We start from the raw sequence: 27,053 nt of genomic DNA, 5'->3' as shown, positions 1-27,053 counted from the left end.
ATACTGCATCTGTAGTACTCTTTTTTGGCATGAAACCATACTGCTGCTCACAAATGTTCACTTCTGCCCTTAGTCTAGCTTCCACTACTCTCTCCCATAACTTCATTGTATGGCTCATCAGCTTTATTCCTCTGTAGTTGCCACAACTCTGCACATCTCCCTTGTTCTTAAAAATGGGCACCAGCACACTTCTCCTCCATTCCTCAGGCATCTTCTCACTATCTAAGATCCTGTTGAACAACCCAGTCAGAAACTCTACTGCCACCTCTCCTAGACACTTCCATACCTCTACAGGTATATCATCAGGACCGACTGCCTTTCCACTCTTCATCCTCTTCAATGCCCTCCTCACTTCATCCTGACTAATCTTTGCTACATCCTGGTCCACAACAGTCACCTCTTCTAGTCTTTGTTCTCTGTCATTTTCCACGTTCATCAACTCTTCAAAGTAGTCTTTCCATCTTCCCATCACACGACTGGCGCCTGTCAATAGACTTCCATCCCTATCCTTAATCACCCTAACCTGCTGCACGTCCTTCCCATCTCTATCTCTCTGTCTTGCCAACCGGTATAGATCAGTCTCTCCCTCCTTACTGTCCAACCTAGCATACAAGTCATCATAAGCTTCTTGTTTGGCCTTTGCTACCTCTACTTTCACCTTACGCTGCATCTCCCTGTACTCCTGTCTACTCTCCTCAGTCCTCTCAGTGTCCCACTTCTTCTTAGCTAACCTCTTTCTCTGTATACACTCCTGTACCTCCTCATTCCACCACCAAGTCTCCTCATCTACTTTCCTTCCAGATGACACACTAAGTACTCTCCTACCTGTCTCCCTGATCACATTAGCTGTAGTTGTCCAGTCATCTGGAAGCACCTCCTGACCACCCAGAGCCTGTCTTAACTCCTTCCTAAAAGTCATGCAACACTCTTCCTTTTTCAGCTTCCACCATTTTGTCTTCTGCTCTGCCTTTGCCCTCTTCATCTTCCTCACCACCAGAGTCATCCTACACACCACCATCCTATGCTGTTTGGCTACACTCTCACCTGCCACTACTTTGCAGTCACTGATCTCTTTCAGGTTACACCGTCTACACAAGATGTAGTCTACCTGTGTGCTCCTACCGCCACTCTTATAGGTCACTCTATGTTCCTGCCTCTTCTGGAAGAAAGTATTCACTACAGCCATTTCCATCCTTTTTGCAAAGTCAACCACCATCTGTCCTTCTGCGTTCCTCTCCTGGATACCAAACCTGCCCATCAACTCCTCATCACCTCTGTTTCCTGCACCAACATGTCATGAATAAAAGAGCATTCAATTCAGCATTACAATCAGCCAGTGGATGAGTTTGGACACTGTTTATTAAGTTTTGATGTTGACATGATATGTGAATCAATAGAATATATTTCCACAGGGGATAGTCAAGTAATGTGGAACAGACGTTTTAATGAATTATAAACTACACAACGTTTACTATTGAGCATCATTTGATCAAACCCCCTGGCATTAGAATAAGTTCTCTTCAAAGGCAATCATTTGTAAGCATGAAGAACCCCGGCTTTGTATAGCATATCTGTGTCAAGCATTGTACCTCATCATACTCAGCATCAAAGAAGCGGTTCTGTCTCAGGAAGCAGCATTGATTGCATGTCATAATGCATCTAATTTTTCCCAAGTGCTCATACATTTTATTTAAAATACATTGGATTCCCTGTGCAATATATATGGGCAACAGGGCCCTTTGATTCTTGGTGGCCTCTGGACGTGGCGATATCACAGATTACACAATTACAATCTGAAAAAGATAGTGTGTTACCATGGTTGTGATGTTTTCCTTTATTACTAACATTTTGAAGGTAACCTCTGCTCGGTTCCACATCATAGCTGTGTTATAGTGTCAGCTTCGACACCTTCTATTGGACACTCACAGGAAGCCACGATTACACCGACTAATCAAACGTGTCACTGTCAAATTACACAGACACATACCTACACAGGTTCGTCCTTGACTGACAGCCTTCCAACATTTCTAGACTTTATATGAAGTTTAAATAAAGTGCATTCCTTGAAGTAGAAATATGGTATAAGAAATTAATTTTATGTTGGTTGGTTGCCTGCGGGAAAATATGGAAGAGCAATAATTGAATAGGGAGCTCTATTCCAGGTTACTGTGGAAAACAAATGCAGAACAAAACACACAGGAAATTACTCCATCTCACATATACGCACATCAATAGCATTAACATTCTTCAACAATAAAAAGTATTTGTGGTCTCTTTTAGAGTTACGTTCAGTTTTGTTCAACAGTCAGCACCTGTATTGTCCTGCTCTTGTGCTACAGCTCAGTGACAATAGAGAAATTGTCAGTATGGCCACCTCTGTCTGCGCTGTGGTCTGGTCTCTTATTCCATGCCCCTCTTTGATCATTTGGGTTCACTGGGGTGTCTCTGTTTCCCTCCGGTTGCTCAGGGTTGTACGCAATGGGCCACCAAAGTCCCCCAGTTAAACTTAACGCATCTTGTAGTCATGAGCTATGGCTGCTTCACACAGCTGTCCTTTGAAATCCAGCTCGAAGGTAAAGTCCAAATCACGCTGCAGATCAGAAAGGGAACAAAAGAGAGATGGTTTTCAGAGAGGAGAGGTTTCCCCGTTTGACATGGCAGCAAAACGTTGTGTTAAATAAGCACAGACTGTTTGTGTTAGACCACAGGAATAAGCAAGACCCGCTCGGCCATCCAATAACGGGAAGAGAGGACTCTAATAAGGTCAACAGTGCAATCTGTTGTTGTTTGTCTGAAAGTCACTGCAGCACGGCTGCCAGTTTGAACACCATCCAATACTGAAGGAAAAAAAAACAGTCTGCTGTAGGCAGGCAGCTCGGGAATGAGATCATTTCTTAGTGAAGATATAAAAATAACACTTAAAATCATTCAGCAAAACGTCTTTCATGGATTTTTATTCTATATCTGTAGAATTTATGGCCACTACACATACGTTGACATGTAATAAACCACCTAAAGGTAGATTCCATCACAATGGAGTTCAAATTCCAAACACTACTCAAAGAAAAGAAATAAGAAATGGACAGGAGAATAGCACTCACAGTGTTTTTCTCATTGGGCTTCATAGCAATGATTCCGGTTAACTCCTCCCCTCTACGCACCGTCAGGTAGTCCTCCAGGTAAAACACCGTCTGCTTCCAATGGGTGTACGGAGCATCTGGTGCTGACCCCCCCCCCCCCCCCACACACACACACACACCACACAAAAGAACATCAGTCTTAGCCTTATAATCTTATACTGGATTGGTGTCAGGTTTGTTCTAATAACTTAAACAATGGTTAATTAATCATTTACAGTATGTATGTTTATACTATATCAGTTATAAGTCATCAGTAAGTAACATTGACAGATTTCTAGAGCTGGAAAAAAAATAGAGATCAAATCAAATCACAGCGAATATAAATGATTTCCCCATTAATCAATGGAATCCTTGAATCTTTTTAAAAACCCCAAAGAGTACCCTCAACCCCACTGGGGAACCACTGCTTAAATCAGCTCTGACAGTTGTGAATATGGATCTCAAGGCAAAATTTACTTAAACTGTCAACCCAATTATTATCGATCACTTATGTCCAATGCATGAAGCAATTGTAATGATCTATAAATAAGGGACATAATAATCTAACACACTACTTTAAACTTCAAAGACACATAAATGTGTCATCTCATTCAGAGGTCATCCAGTCCTTATTAGTTTTTTTTCCATTTATTTAATCTCCTCTAGTATTACCAAAAATTTGATGTGCATGACAGTGTACACTGTGCAGAAGGTAAACACACACCGTGGACAGGATGTGCCTGAAGAGCATGTAGGTCATTCTTAGTCCAAGATGACAACATGAAGTAACACAAAATAAATGTATAGCTGTATTCTTGATCAATCCTCTGTTGTTCGAGTCAAATGTTTATCACCATAAATCATCTCTCTAATGCTAGTTTATATGCATCTCAGCTGACTGGCATGAATTGAAATTTTTGACATCTACTTGTCTTTTTTTATTTTATGACGAGAGTCTGTCTTTTGTCTGATGTGAGTGTCTGTCAGGACTGCATATTGGGGAATCGATGCTGAGTCTGACTTTGACATTGGAAAAATTACTTGACAAATATACAGAAAATCAATTTAAGGAAAGCTGGCAGGGCATTAAAAATTGTATTTGCAATACAATCTCGTATTCATTTAAGTAAAATATGATTTCAATGATGATACAATCATTTGATATATAAAAGACTCTTTGTATTAGTTTACCCTCGATTGCCTCCTATTTATCGATACATAACCTTACCACTAGATGGCAGTCAAGCACTGATTTTTGCAGTCACATCCCCCCGATAATTCACTTCAATCCACTCATTACTTCTTGGATATTGTCGATCAGTCTTTTCTAAACTGCTCTTAAAAGTGTCAAGAATGTCTTCAGACTCTCGGAGACAAATAAAAGACAGAAATGGTCTCTTGTCAGGGAAGTGAGGTATTTCTAAAAACAATCTGGAACATAGAAAATCCCCAAATCTACTTGGATTTTAATTGAAAGTTTTGAGTAACTGTTTGAACTGGAATGTTTTGAAGTTGTTGAGTTTTTTTTAAATTTTACTGCAGTCGTGTTGAAATTTTTAATTAAAATCAAAATAGTGCCTAATAAAGCTGGCTTCAAACTGTGGATCTTGATTTCAGGCCCCTGGGAGCTTTTCAGGTCAACATAAAAGTTTGTTGGTGAATATTATCTGGGCTGTTTAACAAAATAAAAAGTCACTTCCCTGCTTTCCCCTAGTTTTACTCATTTTAGGTGTTAATTGTTGGGGGGACCCAGCAAGGTAACTCCATTGGACTGATGTGGGGGGGCACTGATTCTTTGCTGAAACGTTGCTAACACTGGAAAATGAAGACAAGTGATCTTTGAGATTATAATTAGTATAATTGTTTGAATACACTATAACACATAATAAGGGGCTGTACATGTTTTGACAGAAACTCACAATGCAATATATTTGTTGATTGATATACAGTATGTTGGACTCGAGGCGTGCACCGCGTCATTTATTTGAAATTTTGTTCATATATTCACATTTTATTAGTAGTTTTATATGATAATAGAACAAAACCAAGATGAAAGGGTTCAAATTTTAAAACTCACAGTCATGCAAACTGTATGTGAAGTGTATTACAGTTTAATACACGAGATTGCAAAGGATTTGAATTTAATTTGAATTTAAACAATTTTAAAGCAAATAAAATTAAAGGAGTTTAAAAGCAAAGGTAAGAGGATTACTTTTTTAATCTGCTTAAGTGGGTAAAGCTGGCAGTGCAAATAAGATTGTTTTTGGTTTAATAATTCTGAGTCTGGGCTTGTCTAATTTCAGCTAAAATATCATTCCAGGTTTGAGTTGCATAATAACAAAATGCTACTTTGCAAACTTTTCTGTGCAATAATGTATTTTGTGCAGTATTTTCAGTGTTGTTTAATTGTTTTTATTCTTTAATTTTTGTGTAGACAGATGTAAGATAATTTCCTTCTGCTACGTACCTGTTTAATGGACAGTTTGACGGACAATAATGTTTAGGATGGTTTGAATTGATTCTGTGAGTTAATGTTTGTTCACGTACATTCAATTCACCTAAATTGCAAATTTTTGGAGGTGGAAAGAAACCAGAGACCTGGTAAAGAACTCATGCAGACACGGGGGAGAACATGCAAACTCCATACAGAAAGGTCTCAAACCTGGAACGATCTTGGTGTGAGGCGGCAGTGCTACCCACTGCACCACCGTGCCGCCCAGAGTGAACCATAACCTTCAAAATTTACTCCATACTTTCCTAATGGACTTTTGATTAATTTAAGTGTAATTGACCAATTCTTGTCAAGTTAAAATGTATATGTAATGTGGAAAATATAAAAAGATTTAATGGATAAATGGATCAATATTTCCATCCATCTTCTTTTAGATGAAATGATTGCAATCATCTTGTCTAGAGTCACTTATCCACCTGCTGGAGCCTATCCCATCTAGTTATGGGCAAACCATGCATTTCCTGTAATGTAACTGTTGCACATGAACGTGTTGTGATGTTCATGCACACATGTAATCACCTACAGCAACGAATGTGAGGGAAGTGGCGGTACGGGGCATTTTACCGGTGGAGAAACCTGTCTTTTTGTGACATTTGGTGAACTCGATGTGGAAATAGGTGACCAGTGCATGGATGTAGTCGTTCCTCTGGATCTGCAGGCAGAAGGCTGAGGTAAATGAGAGGTCTTCAGCCTTCACTGTGTAGATGTCCACCTCCTAAAGAAATAGAAAGAGAGGACCTATTCTGAACCACGTAGACAAAAATATGACTGAACAAGTCACTATACATAAAGATTCCCCCTTTTCACATTTAATTAAATAAATAAAAAAAAGATTAAAATGTGCTTTATTTCTGGAACCAGAATCAGAAGTTCTGCTAGCAGTATTGCCGTTTGTTTATGATGTAGTATCATTCTTTACATTTAACTTTTGGCCAAGAAATTAATTTCCAAAAATGTCAGAATGTCCCTTCAGAATGTGCTTAGCACTATTAATCCAAACCACCATCTAATGATCTTGCAATTTGACAATAATCTAAAACGTTAAGCAGAGGGAGAGAGAAACAGACAGACAGATAGACAGACAGACAGATAGACAGAGAGACCTTTGTGAAGTCCTTTTGCTTTTACCTGTAAAGGATAGCGGTCCCCAGCATGGCGCCAAGAACTACCTAGAATAAGGCCAGTACTCCTTGCATATGTAGGACAAGGATTGGGGACCTGAAGTCATCTGGGAGTTGTAACTGTTGTCAGGCTCCAGGTGTTATTCATATATCCTGCTAGTAATGCCACATTTGTCCCACGGCAGTTTAACAGGCTATCAGATACTACGTCACCTCTCTAGGCTGCGTTCATAGGAGAACATGCTGTTCCAGATCCTGGTTTACCGTCATGCGGACGGCAACGCCACCACACAGACATATCATGTTTGCTTTGATCACTGGGTAATAAATGGGAGTGCATATCACCTGAAGTCTGCAGTGCGCTGCGGGACAAACAGTAGGCAGAAGTCTTATAATCTTGTTATGTACCATTGGTGCCAATAAATATTGACTGCTTGCTTCTGGCTGTGGTACCAGATGCCCCATTTGCTGTGGAGGAATGAGCCTTATGTTTGCCGGCAATAAAAACTATACGACATTAATGTCAGATTCCCCCTGCTGTCGTTAGAAAAAAAAAATCACTGCTACAAACACAAATTTACTGGTCATGAAACTTTTGAAAGTCACATTTCACAAGTTGAAGACAATATTACGATGAACACAATGTTTATCCCTAAAAAGTAAAAATTGAAGACTTTAAGAGCACTACCATGCTGGTTGTTTACGTTAACTGAATAATTTTCTGTAGGATTGGTGTAATCCTCCCTGGGTATTTCTATCAGTGCTTCAGTTGAACAGCACTAGGGCCTATTTGTACCACAACTCATTTGTTCAGCTTTAATGAGGGCTTTCTATCTTCCATTTAAAGAGAGAAAAATTTGGCCTCTTTTTTTTTTTTTTCATTAAACTCATGATGGCTCTCTTTGCCAGTTTTATGTTTCTCTTCATTTTAAATGAAAGGCAAAAGAGAAGGTGCTTGAAAAGCAGCAACGTGAAGAAAAGTGATACTAAAGACAGCCTAGTGATCAAAAGGCAATATTACCCCGGGACAGAGGGGAGAAAGAGCACAGCCTTGTAATTAATGCCAGTCACCATGACAGGAGGACCAGACCGGCTGCTATTGACATGCATGGTACAGCCTGAGCCCTCCAGTCTACACACTGAGAGGCAGAGAAGGGCAGCTTCAACACATCAAGGTCATACCCATACAAGAAATAACTACACACAATATGTTTATGCATCAGTGTCCGTAGTTGTAGTATGTGTGTGTGTGTGTGTGTGTGTGTGTGTGTGTGTGTGTGTGTGTGTGTATGTGTGTGTGTGTGTGTGTGTGTGTGTGTGTGTGTGTGCGTGTGTGTGTGTGTGTGGTTGTCAAATTGACGTGTGCAAATTATTAAAAAACCAGACTACTTGACCTTTTCAGTGGAACAACCACTAATGTTCTGACACTGTACAATAATTACACTTTATATACACGTTACTTTACTCATAAAGGACTAATAGTACTGTATTAGAAACCTCCTACTTATATGACACCAGTCAACACTTAATTTTCTCCATGACAGAAATATTTGAAGAAAAGGTGGACAGCTTGATGTTTTCATTGGAACGACAGCAATAATCAATATTCAACAGCAGACGAGCAGGCTTGTCTTTTTCAATATACATTTTTGTTACTTTTGTTGTACGTGACATGCACTGATGGCTACACAAAGGATTTTTGTTTCAATATGTTTTTTGAGTGGAAATCAGTTTGGATGTTGGGAAGGAAATCAATTTTGCAATATAAAAATAATTTGCAAAAATGATGAACCTGTTCTGAACAGAGTAGATGCTCCACACATCTGAAAGGACATTAAGATGTATGGAGCAAAAATAAATGCTGTACTGAAAACATTATTCATCAATTTCCCCCATCCATCCATCCATCCATCCATTATCCATCCATCCATCCTCTTCCCTTTCCCCAGCCACCTCTTCCAGCTCTCAAGGAGGTACGTTGAGGCATTCCAAAACCAGCCAAGGGATATGATTCCACCGGCAGGTCCTAGTATACCTAGCATACCCCAGAGTCCCCCCTCAGTGGAAGGTGCCTTAAATATGTCTGTGAGGCCATTCTATCCTCCTCAGCTGACTCCTCTTGATGTAGAGGAGCAGCAGCTTGATTCTGATCCCCTCCAGGATGACTGAACTCCTCACCCTATCGCTAAGGCTGAGCCGAGACACACTGTGGAAGAAGCCGATTTCAGTCATTTGTAACCCATTTGGTGCTTTTCGGACATTACCCAGTTCTTGACCAAAGATGAGGATAAGAATGTAGAGTAAGCAGTAAATCGAGAGCTTCACCTTGCGGCTTAGCTCGCTCCACACAACAGATCGATTGCTGATTCGTCAGATTGAACTCTTCCCCATGGGGCAGGAACTCATGCCTAACCTGGAGAAAGCAATACACTCTCCTTTGACTGACAAACATGGCCTCAACCTTGCCACCTACTGTCTGCACCTGTAGATTTTGTCAATGAAAAAACAATGAAAAGTTGAACACAGAAGATGAAAAAAACACCAGCAAGAAAAAAAAGCAAAAACCATTAACTCCTGGGCAAAGGTAAATATACACATTGAATTTTTGTCATGGATTTTTAGACTGGCCTTAAAAAAACTGTGGTAATACTCAGATCTACCCTTTGTATTTGGTGATAAAGTGTAAAGAAGGTAACTGTTCCTTTTGATCACATCGAATGACCTTCAGTCAGTAAGTTTTATCCTGTTGTCATGGTGATACATAATATGCTTCCAGGTTTTCTGGAAAACTTGAAGCACTTGAGGATACTTTGGATAAAAATGTATGTGTTAGTAAATGGACTTTGTGGTAAGAAGTGTCAAGAAAAATCTTTATACTCTGTGATGTTTTTACATCACAATAGATGAAATGGGAAACTACAACCTCTCCAGTAAAGCCCTCCCACCGGCAGCAGCTGTGGTTGATATTGATGACTAAAAGCTCCAGAACAACTTATGAATGAAGCTGTGGATGTCTTCTCAAAGGCTGTTCCCAAGGTCAAGAAGATGATGATTTCTGACAGGCTGTTAAACCGCTGGCCATCAACACAACATGCAGGCTGAATGTATCGACGTGGTTTCTAACACTTTGCTGCCTCTATACGGGACCATAGGATGACCACGTTAGCGTGTCACGCAGCCATTGTTTCCTTCATAGCTTAATGTTAGTTTAGTGCATCATCTGCACTGCATTGGAGCTAAATCCACTCAGGCATTCTGATGAACTGCTCATTGGGCATCAGCAATAATGTTACCAGCATTTTACTAACCTTGATGAGGCAGGAGTTGGTCACCACCTGCTTAGGGTCCACTACATCCACCAGTGGTTCCTTGATGGCCACGTTACGGATGCAGGTCATGTCGAAGCCATACACATTCTCCCACCCTAGGAAATTCAGCATCCTTGAGTTACTTTTCCACCATGTTTTCTGTTCTGTTTCTTTCATTTAGGATTTTGCTGGAGGACGTGTAAACAGGTGGGCTGAAGCTGTAAAACGTCTCTTGTCTCATACTTGCTGTGAACTGACCAGAATAGCATGAAGCCTGCCTGGAGTCAAACCTCCTGCTTTTCATACATAAACTTTTATTTTGTCAGATGAAGACTCTTGTGTTCAGGAGTGATGTGTAAACATGAGCACCCTTGAATGCAGCTTTTTCCTCTCATATCCTTACTGCTCAGGCAGAAACATTCAATGCATTATTCATTCAGCTCCTCAAGGTAGTTTGCAGCAAACATCTCTGTCGTGACCCAAAAGAGAAGAGCTACTCTAGTGATTCAGGGACCTGGTGATAATAAACAGGTCACAAACCTGCAATGTAATGCATTGTTTTTGTAACTATTGCTGCTGCCTTGACAAAGGTAGTGTTCAGCTAATGAACACAGGATGTTCTTAGAGGACTGGAGTGCTTCAGAGGGCCAATTCAAACCGAGTCTAAGGTCATCGTGGCTCATCTGTCTTGATAGAAAGATGTTGTCAATATACGCACTCATCTCACCACTCAGAATAATGGCAGACTGAGAGTGCATACCCTTAGGAAAAGTGCTGCAATTCACAGAACCAATGTGGTGTGGCTCTCAGGATAGTTTCTGGTGCAGTGTGGTTGTATAATTTCCCAGATGTATAAAGAAGCATGAGCAGGAGGTCTTTTGTGGTCTGATTTGTGCACTGACTTCACACTAACTTTGAAGCTTCTTATTGCTTTGTGTACGCTGGCAAAACATTTCCCTGTGTCCTCCTGGCGGCTTTACAGAGATGGAAAGGCCTGTTGACTTGTAATATCAATAATTACCCCCGGTGTTATGCCTGAGGAAAAGTTCAAAATCATTTGCAGAGGTGGAATGGTGAATGTGTGAGTGGATACACACTAACATGAGTATAAGGCAGATGTGGGGAGTAACTAAATTCTGGTAATACACACGTCTGTTCCTACAATCAAACTGTCATACTGTACTTACAATGTATTTTGAAGTCTTTGTACTGCCTGTCCTCTATGGCCACCACGTAGAGAGAGGCACGGTCAGGAAACATTAACCCACCGGGTTTCTGTTAAACAAATGAGGTGAGGAAATATTTCAGCAATTAATCCAGAATGTGTTATAAAAAACCTTCATTACAGTGTTGGTGATATTTCATTCCCCAGCCTAGTACAGGGATAAATTATGGAGGTTATATTCCCTTGGAGGGAAGACTGGAAGTTATTTCTTTCTTGATTTATAATAAATTACTCCTCTGAAAATCAGCAGATGGCTTACAGAAAAATCAAAACACACACACACACACACACACACACACACACACACACACACACACACACACACACACACACACACACACACACACACACACACACACACACACACACACACACACACACACACATACAAAGTCATTACCAGCCACTTGTCCCTGGCAAAGATGACCGTGTTGAGCATGGACTCATAGAAAAGGCAGTAGCCCATCCACTCCGATATTATGATGTCAACACTCTCAATAGGAAGCTCCACCTCTTCCACCTTGCCTTTAAAGATGGTGATCACTGAAACAAACAAATCTTCATTGATCCTTTCATTGTGGGCTGCAAGATATCTTTCTAAACCTGGTAGCACACTGTTTCAGGAATAATGATGCTTACCATACAGTAAATGAGAGTGTAGGATGTGTTGAAAAGCAAATCTGAGTGTAAAATTAGGGGGTTCATCAAAATATTTGCGGGCTGCAGATGTAGAATTATCTTTATTTCAGACCAGCTGGGGTGTGAAAGCAAGGAGTGTATCTTTTTACCCTGCCCGAAATTAGCTGACTTCAGCTTCGTACTGCCTGGGGGAAAAGTAACTGATGGTGACAGAGGTGCAACCGATGATTGCTTCCTGCTTATTTACTGTCTAAATCTCAGAGGGGATATATTGTTCTTCTTCCGTTCATAGATAGAGCAATCGTTAGCAGTGTATTTCATGGAGAGTTCGGGGGACTGCACAGTCAGTAAATTTGCTTTCAAAGTTTGGAGCCGGTTTTATGATAAAAGTTAAAAACCATTTGAAATTACATAAGTGTAAAGACTATGTTTGTGTAAAGGAATATAAATGAGCTGCAGTGCAGTATGGCCATCATGCAGATGCACATGACAGCCATCTTCCTCCCTTCATGCATATCTGGCAGCCCTCACTCCCTCGTCTTCATTCATTTGTCTGTCATGTCCACAGTCAGATTTGTTGCTACCCCTCTCTGTGAATGAAATGCACAGTCATCGGAATGGAGAGAGAAACAGCTGCAGCTCTCACCACTGTCGAGGTGGTTTGACTTGATGATCCTCTCCGAGTACTCCGATATGCTGGAACATTCAATCTAGTGGAGGGGAAAAAATTAGAAAAAAAATTATGGACTGTTGTGGTGGGATATCTTTTAATAATTAAGTGTCATTTGAAATAAATTCCTGACTTTGTCTTTCATACATATTCATAAGACTTTAAACGTTACAGCCTGGAGTAGATTAAAGTCCAGCTGTGCATCTACCCTAACTTTACCAACTTTATTATTTTGGTATTCACATAATTATGTACATTATTGGACTGCTAACACTGATTTATCAGTGTGTGCTTTAGTTTGTAGATGCCCCTGGTGAGTGTTTAGGATTCAATCTGCATTGTCATGAAAAGATTAATGGGAAAGGAAAAAGACAAAATAAAGTCATTTTATCTACATTTATATTCATTGAGTGGAGGTCATTTTTACTTGTTTTTGGAAATCACAGATAAATCTTTTTTTGGCGTTTAACAGTTAGCTTTTGGAGGATTTACTCAAATAATACCTGTTTTGTCTCTTTCAATAAAACAGCCACTAACTCATGGACATTTAAGATGTGGCAAAGGTCCCAAGAAATATTACAAAAATTTTTAAAGAATGACAACCTTCTGAGTCCCACAGCAATATTTTCTTTCATCTGTGTGCGGGCCCTCTCACTCACCAGAGACTTATGATAGTGCACTGATATTCATTATCTAATCTGGAACAAAGACAAATCCCAGAAAGGAATCTTTCTTTTCATGCTCTTTCTCCTTGAATAAAAGTCAGATGCTCCTGCCATCATGAGGTGCTACGTCCTGTGGAAAACAAGGTTATCTTTACGTTCTCCTTCTGCATTATTTATTGGACTTCATGCTCTACTCTTTTATTGTTTATTTCTTTAAAAAATGTATTGAAATCCAAAGTTGCCTTTTGCTAAGGTAACTTTTTTCTGTCTGCAGCATGCCAGAGCAATAAGTATGACTTAATCTGACAGCAGAAAGCAATTAGTAATTTAGCATACCAAGATGAAACTAGAGGACGGTAATTAGGAATATCTAAGTATAGAAATTTCAATGTGATCAGCCTTTGTACCTCTCCCAGCCACATAGCTCACTGTTTATAATTAGGGTTAATATTAGTCACAGCTCAACTGCAACCAGTCATTTATATCAGATGGTATGTCCAACATCTAGGTTCATTACTCTTTAGAACCTCAAGTTCTTATCCATAACCTCTCTCCCGTTTCCTTGGTCCCATCTCTGCTCTGTATCTCTGTCACATTCACAGCATTGCCTCTCTTTTGTATCTTTTCTCCTTTTCAGCACCTTAAGCTGCTGCTTGACACACTTTGTATTCACTCTGCTGTCCAGCAACACTGAATGATTAAATGAGGTGCCAGCTACAACATAATAATGGTCCTTCATTCATCAGAATAAACTTCTTGTAAGCAGCTCCTACAAATAAACAAGAGCATAATTCAGATGGAGGCATTTGTCAGTAACAACCTCCTGCAGTGTCTCAGAGTATAGATTTTCACCTGAGGGTGAGCACTCTATTTCCACCTTCCCCTGCAGACTCATTCATGCTGGAATGGACCCATCTGGTCACAATCAAGCAGTCCTGAATGAACTCTATGTGCTCTGGATCATTAAAAAGCAAATCCAGACCCAGAGCCTCATGGAGAGAGCAGGCTAAAGCTTTGTCTGGGCCGCTTGAAAACCCCTATAGACGGTCTGTGCAGAATCGCATTCAGATGCAGAAACTGACTTTTCATGCTCTGTAAGCCACGCAGCAACTGTGAGATGGATAAATTGCAAGATATGATTTGGAATACTTTCTCTTTTTCTAGCTGAGTTCTTCAGTTTCCCCGCTGAGTGTTCATCCAGACCTGGCATTAGCATTCCCTCCTTGAAGCAGCCCTATTTTCTGCTGCCTATTAGTGGAGGACCAACCTGCAGGCTGCTGGCAGTGCCCACAGATTGCAATCACACACTGGTGCACCTGCCATTAAAAGCTGGGCTGTGTCACATGCACAAATTAACATGAACGTACCATATTGAATCAGGCATTTGGACATGATGGCATAAGTTTGCTGCCTTGTGACTAAATAGTCACCAATGACGACCTTCTAATTTGCAATGGGTTCTCATGTCTGTGAGTCATTAGACACATGCCCATCGGATTCATGCCTCATGGCGAAAGTAAGGCCTCGAGGCACATTCTGAGTCAACGCACCCTTACGTGCTGCTTTCTGCACCTCTCACGACTGTCACAAAGAGCTCCTGTCACTGTGGACATCCCTGGAGAGAGCCCACGGGGATGATCTGTCCTCTTCTCTGGAGATGCAGCAAGTACTATTCTCAACCTCACCCAGGTGTCGTGGCACTAGAAGCTTGAAAGTAGTTCGGTAAGACTTCGTTAAAATTGAAAGCCACCTTTAGAGATTTTTTGATCAGTAATAGAAGATGAAAATAAAGATAGCACTGTAATGTAAACAGGCATTAAAATTCTACAAAGTGAATTCCTGCAGTCCCGTTTAAAGCAACACAATAACATGAGAATCCCCCTCGGAGATGAGTCAGAGCTCCAGTCAGCACAATACAATACAAGTCTTCTATGGAATGTATCAGCTCCTGATACATTCCATAAAACAGGCTCTCTCTGTTGGCATTATACGAAAAGCAATTAAAGCCTATTTGTCTCACTCTTACATTGGGTTTAAAGATTTTTTGTTAACTTTATAGTTGTAGGCTCTCATTTTTGGTTCCTGCCAGAAAGTGAGGGCATTTTCTGACCGGGTATTAACACGAGCTGGACTCCTTTATACAGACTGACCTCTCACTTGTGGTCAATATTTAAGTACGGACCAGTGTGCAGCATTTTATCTAAAAATCTTTAGAGTTCATGCTGAGTAGGTGGCATATGATTTGCATGTTTTGACCTGAACAAGATGACCCTTTGGGTAGCTGAAAGCTAGAGCAATTCATGTTATGGACTTAACACAGCTGAAATCCTACCACCTCTTTGAAACCCTTCTCTGACTGCTCTCTGATAACGCAAATTTTATTCTCTCGTCTGATGGGTTAATTTCATGGATATTTTTTACAATGTCATCAGTGGGTATGGTTTAATGGCTAATATAAACACAAACAAAATGAATGTTTTTCGTTATACTTCATTTTGATTTTGCCCAATTAGGCTTTAATATAACAGACATGAGGGATAATAAATGTGAACTCATGTTAACACAGCAGTATAAATATGGAATTCAGCATAAATTAGTTTTTATGGGATTCAGAAAATGTTATCACTTCATTTTTATAACAAGGTTCATATGATAATATGGGTAGTGTTTTTGTTGGCCCAGTGCCCAGTCCTTCCACTTCATAAGTCCATTTTCACATGGAGCTTCAGAAGCTCAGAGTATGATAGAGGTTTCGGGCTTAAGATTTAGTGCAGAGCCCCAAAACATCTGGACATAAGGAGATCTGGATCCCTGAAATCTTGACCGCATTTATATGGATAAAGCAATACCAGGCGGATGGCAGTTTCACGAGTGTCGGGAAAAGTACAAACTAAATATAGAGAATGATGGATAAAGTGAGTGAGCTGAAACAAAGTGAGGTCAAAGCAAAACAGGAGACCTGAAATGAAGTCACACTCACATAAATAAAGCAGCATAAACATAATGGTAACGATTTTTCCCTTATGCTTCAGCCACAATGCAGAAATAAGCTCCCTGCGGTCAAATTTGCAGTGTGCATTTATTTTCACAGACGGGAGCGTTGCAAATGCGGGAAGGACAATTTAACGGTCTGAGGTTACTCTCCAAGAACATTTTCAACACAGTGGATGTAATTTCCTGTATTTGGTGCATTTTGAACACGTTGTTTGATGCTCTGTTCATACATACATGAGACATTATAGTTCTATGATTACATGAGAACGAAGGTGTTGTCTGCTGATTTGTCTTAAGACTTTATTATTTTATTATCTTATCATTTTAGTCGTACTTTTTAATGCCACACATATTATTCACCACACAAATATTTAAAAATTACATGACAAAAGCGCTCAATATATTATCCATCTTCAACCGTTCATGAAAAGCAATAGTTTTGGTGTAGCTGGACAGCACAGGTCGCTGCTACTACCGTTTTTTTAAAAAGTCAATATTTGCTAACATCTGATGTGGCAAAAAATCAAAGCAAACACACAAAAAAACAAGAACCACTGCAGCCACAGACTGCAACATCCCGCGACACCCCTGAATTCAAACTTTTACCCTGACCTACTTGCATATGTAACCCATGTTAAATTAAGACATAAATAAGAATAAATAGTATAATATAGTACCTAATAGTATAATAAATAGTATAATATAGTACCATATAGTATAGTAAATAGTATAATAAATAGTTGAACAGAAGCTGTGTAAATGAATTTGAGTTAAAAATGTTAATTTGGCAATTATTTAATATTTAGTATTTAAATTGACAGAAAATAACGTCGCTGCCCCTTTAAGGGATTAGTGAACAACACCTGTGTGACGCTGCGGCAAAGACCGGAAGGAGGGAACAGAGGAGGGCTGAGAAACGAGAGATTAACAGATTAACAGGAAAAGCAGTGATTCTGAGAATTTAGCCACATCGGTTTTGGTGAGTTTTGTGTTTATTTTCATGCGTTTCCACAGTGGCATGTTCATCTTTCTCTGGCGGAGAGCTAACTTTAGAACAAAGTTGACAAAGAAATGCTCCGTTACGCAAATAATTCACACAAATGTGTGATGATTTTGAGATTTAAGGAGTTTTCTTGTGTTGTGGCCTGTTATAAAGGTCAGGGTTTTGTTTTTGTTCTGTTTTTTTGTTTTTTGTGTTTTGTTTTGTTTTGTTTTGTTTTGTTTTGTCTTTTCTTCTTTTCTTTGTTTTTTTTTCCATGGTGGCGGTGGCGCAGTGGTTAGCGCTGCCGCCTCACAACGCGGCGGACTCGGGTTCGAGTCCCGCTCTGTGCGGAATTCGCATGCTCTCCGCGTGTCTTCTATCCGGATTCTTCCTGCAACCTCCAAAAGCATGCGCGTCAGGTTGATTAGCCGGTCCCAAATTGACTGTAGGACTGAGTGTGTTTGGGGGTGATTGTCTCTACACTGGCGTCGTGCCCGGAGTGTCCCCCGCCTCATGCCCTGAGACCCCACGACCTGCGCCAGCGGATTCAGCAGGTTAAGAAGATGACATGAGTGGCTTGTACAGGCTATACAGACAAGATTTAAGACGGCGCGCCGGACCTTCGACTCTTCGTAACTTGCTGCAGAGCGGTAGGAGTGTTGGAGTAGTATGTAAACTGAATTGAACTTCATTGGACTCTAAACACACTTGATTACACCGTTGGACTTTAATTTGAATTGAAAGTGTCGTACTTTTAATTTCATAATGTTTAAGTTTCTTGAGTTTCGGAATGTGATTTAAGCTGTGCTCCATTTTGATTCATTTGAGTTTTGGAAGTAATTGCTTACCGGAAAAAGAAAAGAGTTAACTTAGGAAAAGCAGGAATCCTAAAATAGGTGCAATCTAATTAAATTAGATTAGATTTAATTAAATTAGCTTTATTAAAACAATTTAGGTGAACTAAAGAACTGAACTAAAATGTGAAATATTTATGTTTATTATTATTAACCTGCAGGGCATTTGGTTTTGTGTACTGTGTTTTATATGTGTTCTAATCAATAAAAATTGCCAGCCTTTTCTATTCTAAACAACGGTCTCTGGTGTATTCATTATTGCTCCCCACTCCTTAGAACCTGGAACTGGTCCAGTAGCAGTTAGTGGTGTTACACATAGGTCAAAGATCAAAGCTAGTCCTCTATATCAAGCAGTAGCTTTGATCTATGGTCTTACTCAAACTGGCCTTCTCCCTCATCTTTCAATCTTATCCAGTTCCTGAGGGTACAAAAGTTAAAATTTTATCTTGACCTACTTCTCTCAAGGTCAAGGTCATCATCTCATTTTCATCCCCTTTGCCGCCCGAGTAATGTGCTTTTTGTTTCATATTTCTATCTGCAAAGGTTGTGAAGATATTTGGTGGATATACTAACTGACGAACGAATGAACGAACAGATGAACACGGACAATTGTTTGTTCCTTGTTTGCTTGTTCACGTCTTCATTTCTCTGCTTCTCGTTTCTCGTTTGATGTCATTTGCAATCTTGATTTGCAAAATTATTTATGTAAGGGTTGGTTTGATTCCCGCTCAGGGCCAGTCACTTTGGAGTGTGAGCTGACAGCGAGAGGTGTCAGCTCACACTCCGAAGCGAGCACTGCTGAGGCGCCCTTGAGCAAGGCAGCGTCCCCTTTATAAGTTGCTCATTAGGGGTGCACCACAAAGGAGCTGCCTGCCACTACCCCCCTCCCCCACTGTATGCCTACATGACGCGTGTGTGTGTGTGTGTGTGTGTGTGTGTGTGTGTGTGTGTGTTACGGGCCTGTACACACTATATATGCATGCTATTAAAGAAACTGTGTGCTAGAGTGTGCTAACAACTTTCCTACGGGGATTAATAAAGTATATTACATTTACATTTCCTTTTTTGGGTGATTTTTCCCACTATCTACCAGGTTTCCTCTGTTTGATCAAAGCTTTCTGTAGTGAAAGTGTGTGACCCAACTAAACCCAGCTACCTGGCCAAGGGCTTCAAAGACTAACAGTATGCTTGACTTGGTGCTATTTAGGAATCTGTCTGGGTTGAGATTACCTGGAAAATATGGCAGAGACATTCAGAAGTAGTGAGTAAAACAATAGATTTAACACTGAACCACAAACAAAGAGAAGAGCAACAATTGACTAAACAAACTGATGCATTTGAAGATGGAAAAACATTCTGATTATTACACGCTCATGCAATTGTCTGACAATTACTCATCCATCACTGCACAATAACACAGATTTCAAATTATCATTCGTTTGCCATCTGCCTGTCAGACAAGATTGTTTCCCAAGATCTTTAAACATATGAAGACAAACTAAAAGTTAAAATAAATGGAGAGAAACACAGAGAACCAGTTACATGAACATAGTACATGTGTGAACATGTGTGATTAGGCCCAGATAGAAACATGTCTTACCCCATACACATGCTTTGCCCCTGCTTTGGCTGCAAACATGGACAGGATTCCGGTGCCGCTTCCCACATCCAGCACTATTTTGTCCTTGAAGATGTGCTTGTTGTGGTACATGGAATTCCTGTAGGTGAGCGTCCTCACTTCATCCTTTAGCATCTCCTGGTTCAGCATATGACAAATAATATCAGATAGATGTTGGCGCACCAAACCCAGGAGAGAACGAGAATCAGTTTATTTGAATTGAAAACATTGCCTAGTTGATAGGGGCCTGGATTTGTTGTTGTAGCTGTAGCGGAGCAATGACGAATATCACACAGGCTCAGCTAATCTCGCTCTATTGCTTCTCAGCCATATGGTTTTATATTCAAGTCAAAAGAATGTGTTCCTGAAAAAAAAAGTCTGCAGGCTGAGTCTCCTTGAATCTCACACTTTTATGGAATGTATGCCTGTGTGAGTGTAGAGAAATGATAAAAAATACTGTTGCCCTACATCAAAAATGAGAAGAAATAACTCAAAGGGTCATGCAGCATTTAAATGGGATGTTCAAAGTTTCTGCTTATTAAAGTTTTTTCTTCACAAATGTGTCCAGTGGCTAGCTCAAGGTTTAAAGTTAGGTCTCTTTAAAGTGTCATCAGTTAACCTTGTGCACGAGAATTGCAATGTAATTGTTTGACTTGAATCTTCAAAGTCAAATAATATGCTACACATGACTGACTAGATTTAATTATTAAAATGTTTTAGAGTAGGCCTACATCAACCAATTCCAAACAGGGTTAGTCATCTGTGTCAAGCCTGTGTTCACCTCGTGAATCCCAAAGTGTGCATAAGAGTCAAAGTAGTAGTCTCGTGAGGTCATCTCTTCTGGACTAAGGAACTTGGCTATCTTGCCCCTCCCAGGACAGCTGGGCATGGTGGCAGCATGGGGCCTGTGTGGTGGTAGAGGTGGATGCTCCGTGTGCTGGATGGAAGGCACAGGCTTAGGCAATGAGGTGGGCTGCACCGACTGGGATGTAATTATTCGGATCGGCTGTGTCTGCTGTGTCTGTGGTTGATAGAAAAAAGAAAGAAAATGGCTCATCAAAGCTTTTGATACTTGTTAGTCAAATCACTTTTGGAACAAGAAGAACAAAAAAAAGAATGTAACTGCAACTCTGCATCAACAAAAGCAAATGGTGCCATTTGTATGCAGGGCAAGGGACAGGCTCTGACTTATCTGCCATTAACCTTACCATTTTCATCTACTCGAATGCCTCTCAGCTCATCTGTCACAAGCAATTCAGTGTGTTTATCGAGTCCAGAAAGCCCAATTAAGTCAAGAGAATTCTCTGATATTAAGTCATGCAGTCTGTCACAAGGCACAGACGGCAAAAAGACTCCGCTTTGAACAGAAGGTAGAGCCATAATGTCAGATTAGCACCACTGATGTCCACTGGGAACGACTAGTCCTGATGTGATCTGAGTTGTACCAGGAGAAATACTGATGCATTTAAGACCCCATGATGTTTCTCAGGCTTCTGAAAATTACAACTGATTCTCAAGGTCAAACCAAAATAGATGGCAGATAAATTGATTGGAAGATTTCAGATTGTCAGGGAAAAACTAAATACAGATAGATGAAGTTACATTGGTGTGTCTTACAGCATCACCGACAGACAGACGAACATAATTTTAAACCATGATGGTTTTCAGTCAGATATACCCCTTAGGGTGGATAAATTCTAATTTGTTCCTCTTTGTCCTTGTCGTAAGGATTTCATTTATCCATCGTTTTGATTAATGAGCAATTGACCAAACAGATTCAGTAATGTGGGTTTTGCTAATATCTAATTAGCCTGCTGATATATGATCAACTGGATGAGCATTAAAAGTTGTTAATCTTTAGCATATATCATCATGCTGACATTAGCGTTTCATTCAAAGCACCGTTGCGCTTATCTACAGACTCAACCTCACGTTTTTTGAATAACAATTTATTTAAAAAAAAACCCTCAGTTTTATCTCTGAATTAAAATCCAAGAATGAATAATGGAATGAATTAATTATTTTACATCCATGATTAAAAGCTAAACTTACATGAAAATGCATAAAGGGCTCTGGAGGGAGATAGATTAAGGCGTGTTAAGTACAAAAGTATTGCTTTGTTCTTTAGTTTAATAAATTTGCTAGTTAAATTCGACTGTCAAAAAAGCATTTGCATAAAACTTTGGAGAGAAATGTAACAAGTGCTTCTGAAAGAGCTGGCATTTTGGCTAAGCTAGGTAAATACAAACTTACACATTTTGAGCAGTTTACTGTTTCAAAAAAGCTGATTATGACAGGACTTCAGAAAATCAAAAAAATAAATACTATTATCTACAATGTACACATTCAGAATTGATAAAAGAAAACTAAGAAATATATCAGATCTGATGCATTAATAGTACATAACCAAAAATGATCAGTACATTAAATTTTCTAACATACAGTACGAGCATTCTGAGAAGCTTCCTCTTACACTGTACACTACAATGACACCAAGCATAGTGGTGGCCCTTATTCCATTACACACACATACAGCAGCACAAATGGATTGATTGATTAATTAATGAAATGCAATTCCAATCCATGGAATAACGGTGGCGCAGTGGTTAGCACTGCCGCCTCACAACACGGGGGACCTGGGTTCGAGTCCCGCTCTGAGCAGAGTTCGCACGCTCTCCTCGTGTCTGCGTGGGTTCTCTCCGGGTTCTCCGGCTTCCTCCCACCTCCAAAAGTATTCACGTCAGGTTCATTGGCCGTTCTAAATTGCCCGTAGGAATGAGTGTGTGTGCATGGTTCTATGTCTTTGTGTGTGGCGTCATGCCTGGAGTGTCCCCTGCCTCACGCCCAATGCTGCCGAGATAGGCTCCGGCTCCCTGTGACCCACTGCGGCTGCAGCGAAAATATAGCGGTGGTAATCTGAAGGTGACCATGTTAATAAATGTTTATTTGAGTTTATTATAACCTCATGGGCTGAAGCATCCTCTGGTGGCACGTTAGAAGGTTGGCAGGGATTCTTTCATGAAGAACAACCACGTAAAGAAGCAACAAAGCAACCATAAATATATCCTGTCTCAATGCTAATCAACTGAAATGCAAATGAAATTAAATGGATAAAGAAAATATCACAATTGCCATGTGCTTACAGAAGTGACATCATGACCGCATGAAATCTCTCTCAGAGGTAAGCAAAGCCTGAACAACCTTTTAACAACATTTGTTTTCATGTTGTTGGTGCCAAAGTTCAGTTTAGACTATGTCAGCATTTACATCTTAAATGGTATATGAATATGTTAAAGTTGACACAGAACTAAAGTAATAACATCTAAATATCTGAGTGAATGAGACACGTGAACCTCGGATGTATCTTCATAAAACAAGTAGGCTAGTTTACTGCACACAGTTTATTATTTTACAAACTGTATTAATGAAGCTTTCTATGTAGATTTAAACAAAGTCAATGCATTTCAAAGCGTAAAGAGGAGGTCTACATGGGAATGGACTGATTCAACATTTCAGTTTCATGATATCTTAATATTTGATACAAGTTGATGGAAATGAGCCTTGCAAAACAATGAAAGGCAAAGGGAGAGATGGGGAAACCTCAGCAGCTTAAATAGACCCTCAGCTATGGAGGGTGCGTTTGTGATGATTGAGAATGAGGGACGTCTTGTGAACACAACAGTGCAGCTCCGTTTGACTGCTTGACCTATTGCTCAAAGGCTTCGCTCCATTTGTGGAGTCAGAGCTGCATATATGGGAAGGAAAATGATACCAGATGGATGAATCAAAGTCCTTAAGCACTGTGATACGATCAGAGGAAAACAGAATTTTAACCGTTCAATTCATGGAAAAACTTCTTCAAGTCAGGAAAGTGAAACACTTTGGCTTTCTGCCAATCCGGCACTTAGCTTCAGAGGATACATGTACTGTATTGTTAAAGTGAACAGGAGAGACAGAGACCCATCCATCTGGGCAGTGTCTTCTCATTAGAATGGATCCGGTGCACGAGGTCATCAGAGCTGAGCACAGGGATGATAGAAGTACAGAGAGAGAGGATCATCCTTGGTTCAGAGGGACCTTCATTTGGTGAATATTTAAGCAACATAATGCTGTCTCATCTCCAGGCTTCCTTTTTTAGCATTACTTGAAAAGGGATGAACTGGTATTAGTATTGGCAGCAGTGCCATGTCTCTTACCGCTATAAAGGATATGATAATGTGACCCAGGATCCTACAGAATCCTGGAGATCTCCATTCAGGGCCCTTGAAGACCCAAAAATAAAAACTCCAACTTAGCTGACGCATAATGATTAGCTCACCCCACTGTCCTCAAGAGAAAAAAAAGATCCACACATTAACTCCCAGGCGCCGTTTCCTCTGCAAAGGTGCTGCAGCACCTTGGACAGCGCAAGGATCCCTCTTTTCCCGCGCTATTCGGTTCCATTTACGCAAGATATTTATACTGACTGCCCCCCCCCCCTTTTTTTTAAAAATTGAAGACACTGACTAAAATCTTATCGTGGTTCAGTCATCTTGAAAGTGAAACACTGCCAAATTCCGTGCATACCGCCGTAACCTGGGGAGCTGCAAAAAAAAACCTGACAGTCAGCATCCTGAATTTCGCTGGAGCGCAACTTCTAAAGATAGAGACGTGCTGCTAGACGCATCTAGGCCCCCGGAACAGAGAGAAGCTGATGTGTGTCACTTAAGTTTGGGAAATCAAAAGATGTTTCCTTCACTTACCTCACTGCTCTCAGACTCGGCCATTTTTCTCCTAAGGAGCATGCAGCGGGACGAGTGCTTGATTCCCATAAGAGCCGGCAGGAATGTGTTCACACTTGATAGAAGTACGGAGGACGAGAAAACACACGCACCTCCCTCCCGAAAGACACACTTCTGAGTTTGATCATTCAATTTTTAAAAAAAAAATTCCCATTCCAAACTGCGACGATCTGTAGAGATTCTGAAACTGGAAAAAAAAGACGCTAAACTAGACGAATTGCCAAAAAAAGATCGCAGCCGCTGTTGTCATAAAGTGAAGTGATTTCCATGGTGCAAAAGTTTGCAGTCCGCCGGCGTGCATCAGGGGAGAAGGCATCATTCTACATCATCTGAGATCAGAAAGACATGAAATGCATCATGCCATCTCATGACCCGCTGAGCGGAGATGGGAATATCAGTAGATTTAAGGACTGAAAGCATCGGTTGTCAAACACGCACTGGTTTCGTCCCAGTTTGATAAAATCCTCTACCGCAACATTGTGTCTAAAAATAGTACCTCCGCCGCTCCACACAGAGTGGAAAGACTTGCGCGCAGAAATGTAAGAGTCTTAAAACATACCCGCGAATTTATTATTACCACATGCCATCGTCAGTGCCCCCCCGCTCCTGACATGTAATCTAACTCCTCTTCCATTTATTTATTGGCTCTCCGTCCTCACGGAGTGCTGACCGCCGCCCGCCCAGAGAAAGTTGGAGTTGGTTCACTCCCTGTTGAAAAGCGAGTGGGACTCCGTGTACTCAGATGGCACACGCACACCCCTACGAACCCCACGCACCCCCCCCCCCCACACACACACACACAGACAGCGAGAAAAACAGACTGTGTGTGTGTGTGTGTGTGTGTGTGTGTGTGTGTGTGTGTGTGTGTGTGTGTGTGTGTGTGTGTGTGTGTGTGTGTGTGTGTGTCTTGGGGTGGGGTGGGGTGGTGACCCCTCCTGCCTCCATGGCCGGAGGGGACGTATTGGAACTCGGTGCTGTTATCATGCCTGTTATATGGTTCACCTCCTCTGCTCACTCCAGGGAAGAATTACACACACACACACACACACACACACACACACACACACACACACACACACACACACACACACACACACACACACACACACACACACACACACACACTCTCTCTCTCTCTCTTTGATCTCTTCAGCTGTTACATCTCTAATAAAAATAACGCTCTGCTAATCCACTCTGAAGTCCTGCTGGTGGTGCATTTTTATTGTTTCTCTCATTTATTTTCTCTATGAACCGTCTATCCATCCATTTTCTGCCGCTGCATCCGCCATAGGTCATGGGGAGCTGGAGTCTATCCCAGCTGGCATAGGGCGTGAGGTGAGGGATACTCCCGGCATGACGCCAGTGCACTGCGGAGCCACACAAAGACAGACAACCACGCACACCAACACTCACTCCTATGGGCAATTTGTACCGGCTGAAGCGCATGTTTTTTGGAGGTGGGAGGAAGCCGGAGAACCTGCAGAGAACCCACGCAGACACGGGGAGAACATGAAAACTCTGAGTTCTTGAAATATTCACCCATCAGTTGGATGAGGTCATGTGATACTTTAAAAAAAATAATATAAAAACAAGAGCTCGATAAGCTGACTAGAGAATTTGATTTCATTTCATGATCTTGGGCCAAAGAAAAATCAATTAATATTTCAGATGCATACTAAATCTTTATTATTATCTTTCTTCAACACTGCAGCTGTTTTTTTCTTTTCGTTTTTGTGTAATTTGGTCTATAACATGAAAAATGAATATAAATGTGCCAGTCAAAATAAAAAATATATATCCTGGCATGAACAACTTGTGATCCACCAACTGTATTCAGATTAGGAACATAATCCTGATCCAGGTGACTGAATATGGGTCATATGACAAATGACTCAGCTACCAGTAGCTGAGTTAATGCGGATTCAGAGTCATTCAAAAGGATGTCATGGAAAGGTAAAACTAGATATTTGGACAAAGAATTGCCATTTCAAATGCATGATTCAAATACTAGTATAAATTTCCAGGATAAAGCAGCTGTCGTTAAATACTATTCGGTGAGTGCTCTTTTTTGACATAAATTGGGAACAGCGTCTTACATGAGAAAACCGTTTTCTAGCTCTTCATGTTTGAGTGACAATGGCATTGGAGGAGTGCTTTCAAGTCGGCAAAGCCACTCTGTTCAAACCACAACAGTAGTTTTAACTTTGTGAATTACTGCATACTGCCAGTTGTGTCACAAGTTTTTTCAGAAATAAATGAACTTACTGCAGATCTTCCACTCTAGCAGTGGAGGCTATTTTGAATAGAGGCCATCCCTCTCCAACACCCACACCACTCAACACTTGTTACATTATTCAACAGAGAAGACAGGCAGACACTCACCAGGCAGTAAGCATGCACCAGAACAGGAGCCTGGCCAAATGTTCCTTTTGTTGGCCACACCTCATCATGTGCTGATCATGTGCATATATTTACTCAAATGGATGAACAATGCAGCTGCACAAGTGGGCAAAGAAGCTGCAATTCATCATAGTGTTATGAAATCTACAAACTAAATCTTTCCTC

The 27,053-nt window shown here is 40.6% G+C and overlaps 1 protein-coding gene across 6 annotated transcripts; it reads right to left on the bottom strand.

The window, feature by feature from the left end:
* Positions 1-1,361: 1,361 nt before the first annotated feature.
* LOC137594246 (protein arginine N-methyltransferase 8-B) lies at positions 1,362-24,701 on the bottom strand. 6 transcript variants are annotated; one of them, XM_068313605.1, is made up of 11 exons: positions 24,450-24,518; positions 22,332-22,343; positions 20,489-20,722; positions 19,690-19,845; positions 12,571-12,634; positions 11,686-11,828; positions 11,248-11,335; positions 10,061-10,176; positions 6,196-6,346; positions 3,102-3,223; positions 1,362-2,590 (listed from the first exon to the last, which is right to left on the bottom strand). In XM_068313605.1, the coding sequence occupies exons 1-11, from the start codon at positions 24,516-24,518 to the stop codon at positions 2,507-2,509; spliced, it is 1,239 nt and encodes a 412-aa protein (XP_068169706.1). In that variant the 3' UTR covers positions 1,362-2,506. The 6 variants fall into 6 exon arrangements, with proteins under 6 accessions (XP_068169706.1, XP_068169703.1, XP_068169701.1 ...); XM_068313602.1 differs by lacking the exon at positions 22,332-22,343 and having other exon boundaries at positions 20,489-20,728; positions 24,450-24,701; XM_068313600.1 differs by lacking the exon at positions 22,332-22,343 and having other exon boundaries at positions 20,489-20,778; positions 24,446-24,518.
* Between the last annotated feature and the right edge of the window lie 2,352 nt (positions 24,702-27,053).

Source organism: Antennarius striatus, chromosome 4 (genome assembly GCF_040054535.1).
Source record: "Antennarius striatus isolate MH-2024 chromosome 4, ASM4005453v1, whole genome shotgun sequence".
NCBI classification, from domain to species: Eukaryota; Metazoa; Chordata; class Actinopteri; order Lophiiformes; family Antennariidae; genus Antennarius; species Antennarius striatus.
This window is presented reverse-complemented; position numbering and strand designations above follow the sequence as displayed.

Coding starts and splice junctions, on each gene's coding strand:
- LOC137594246 (XM_068313600.1), bottom strand. CDS start 24,518: ATGGGAATCAAGCACTCGTCCCGCTGCATGCTCCTTAGGAGAAAAATG. Junction 19,846..20,488: donor CACACTTTGGGATTCACGAG/GTGAACACAGGC, acceptor ATGCTGAACCAG/GAGATGCTAAAGGATGAAGT. Junction 3,224..6,195: donor AAAGACAGGTTTCTCCACCG/GTAAAATGCCCC, acceptor GGGGGGGGTCAG/CACCAGATGCTCCGTACACC.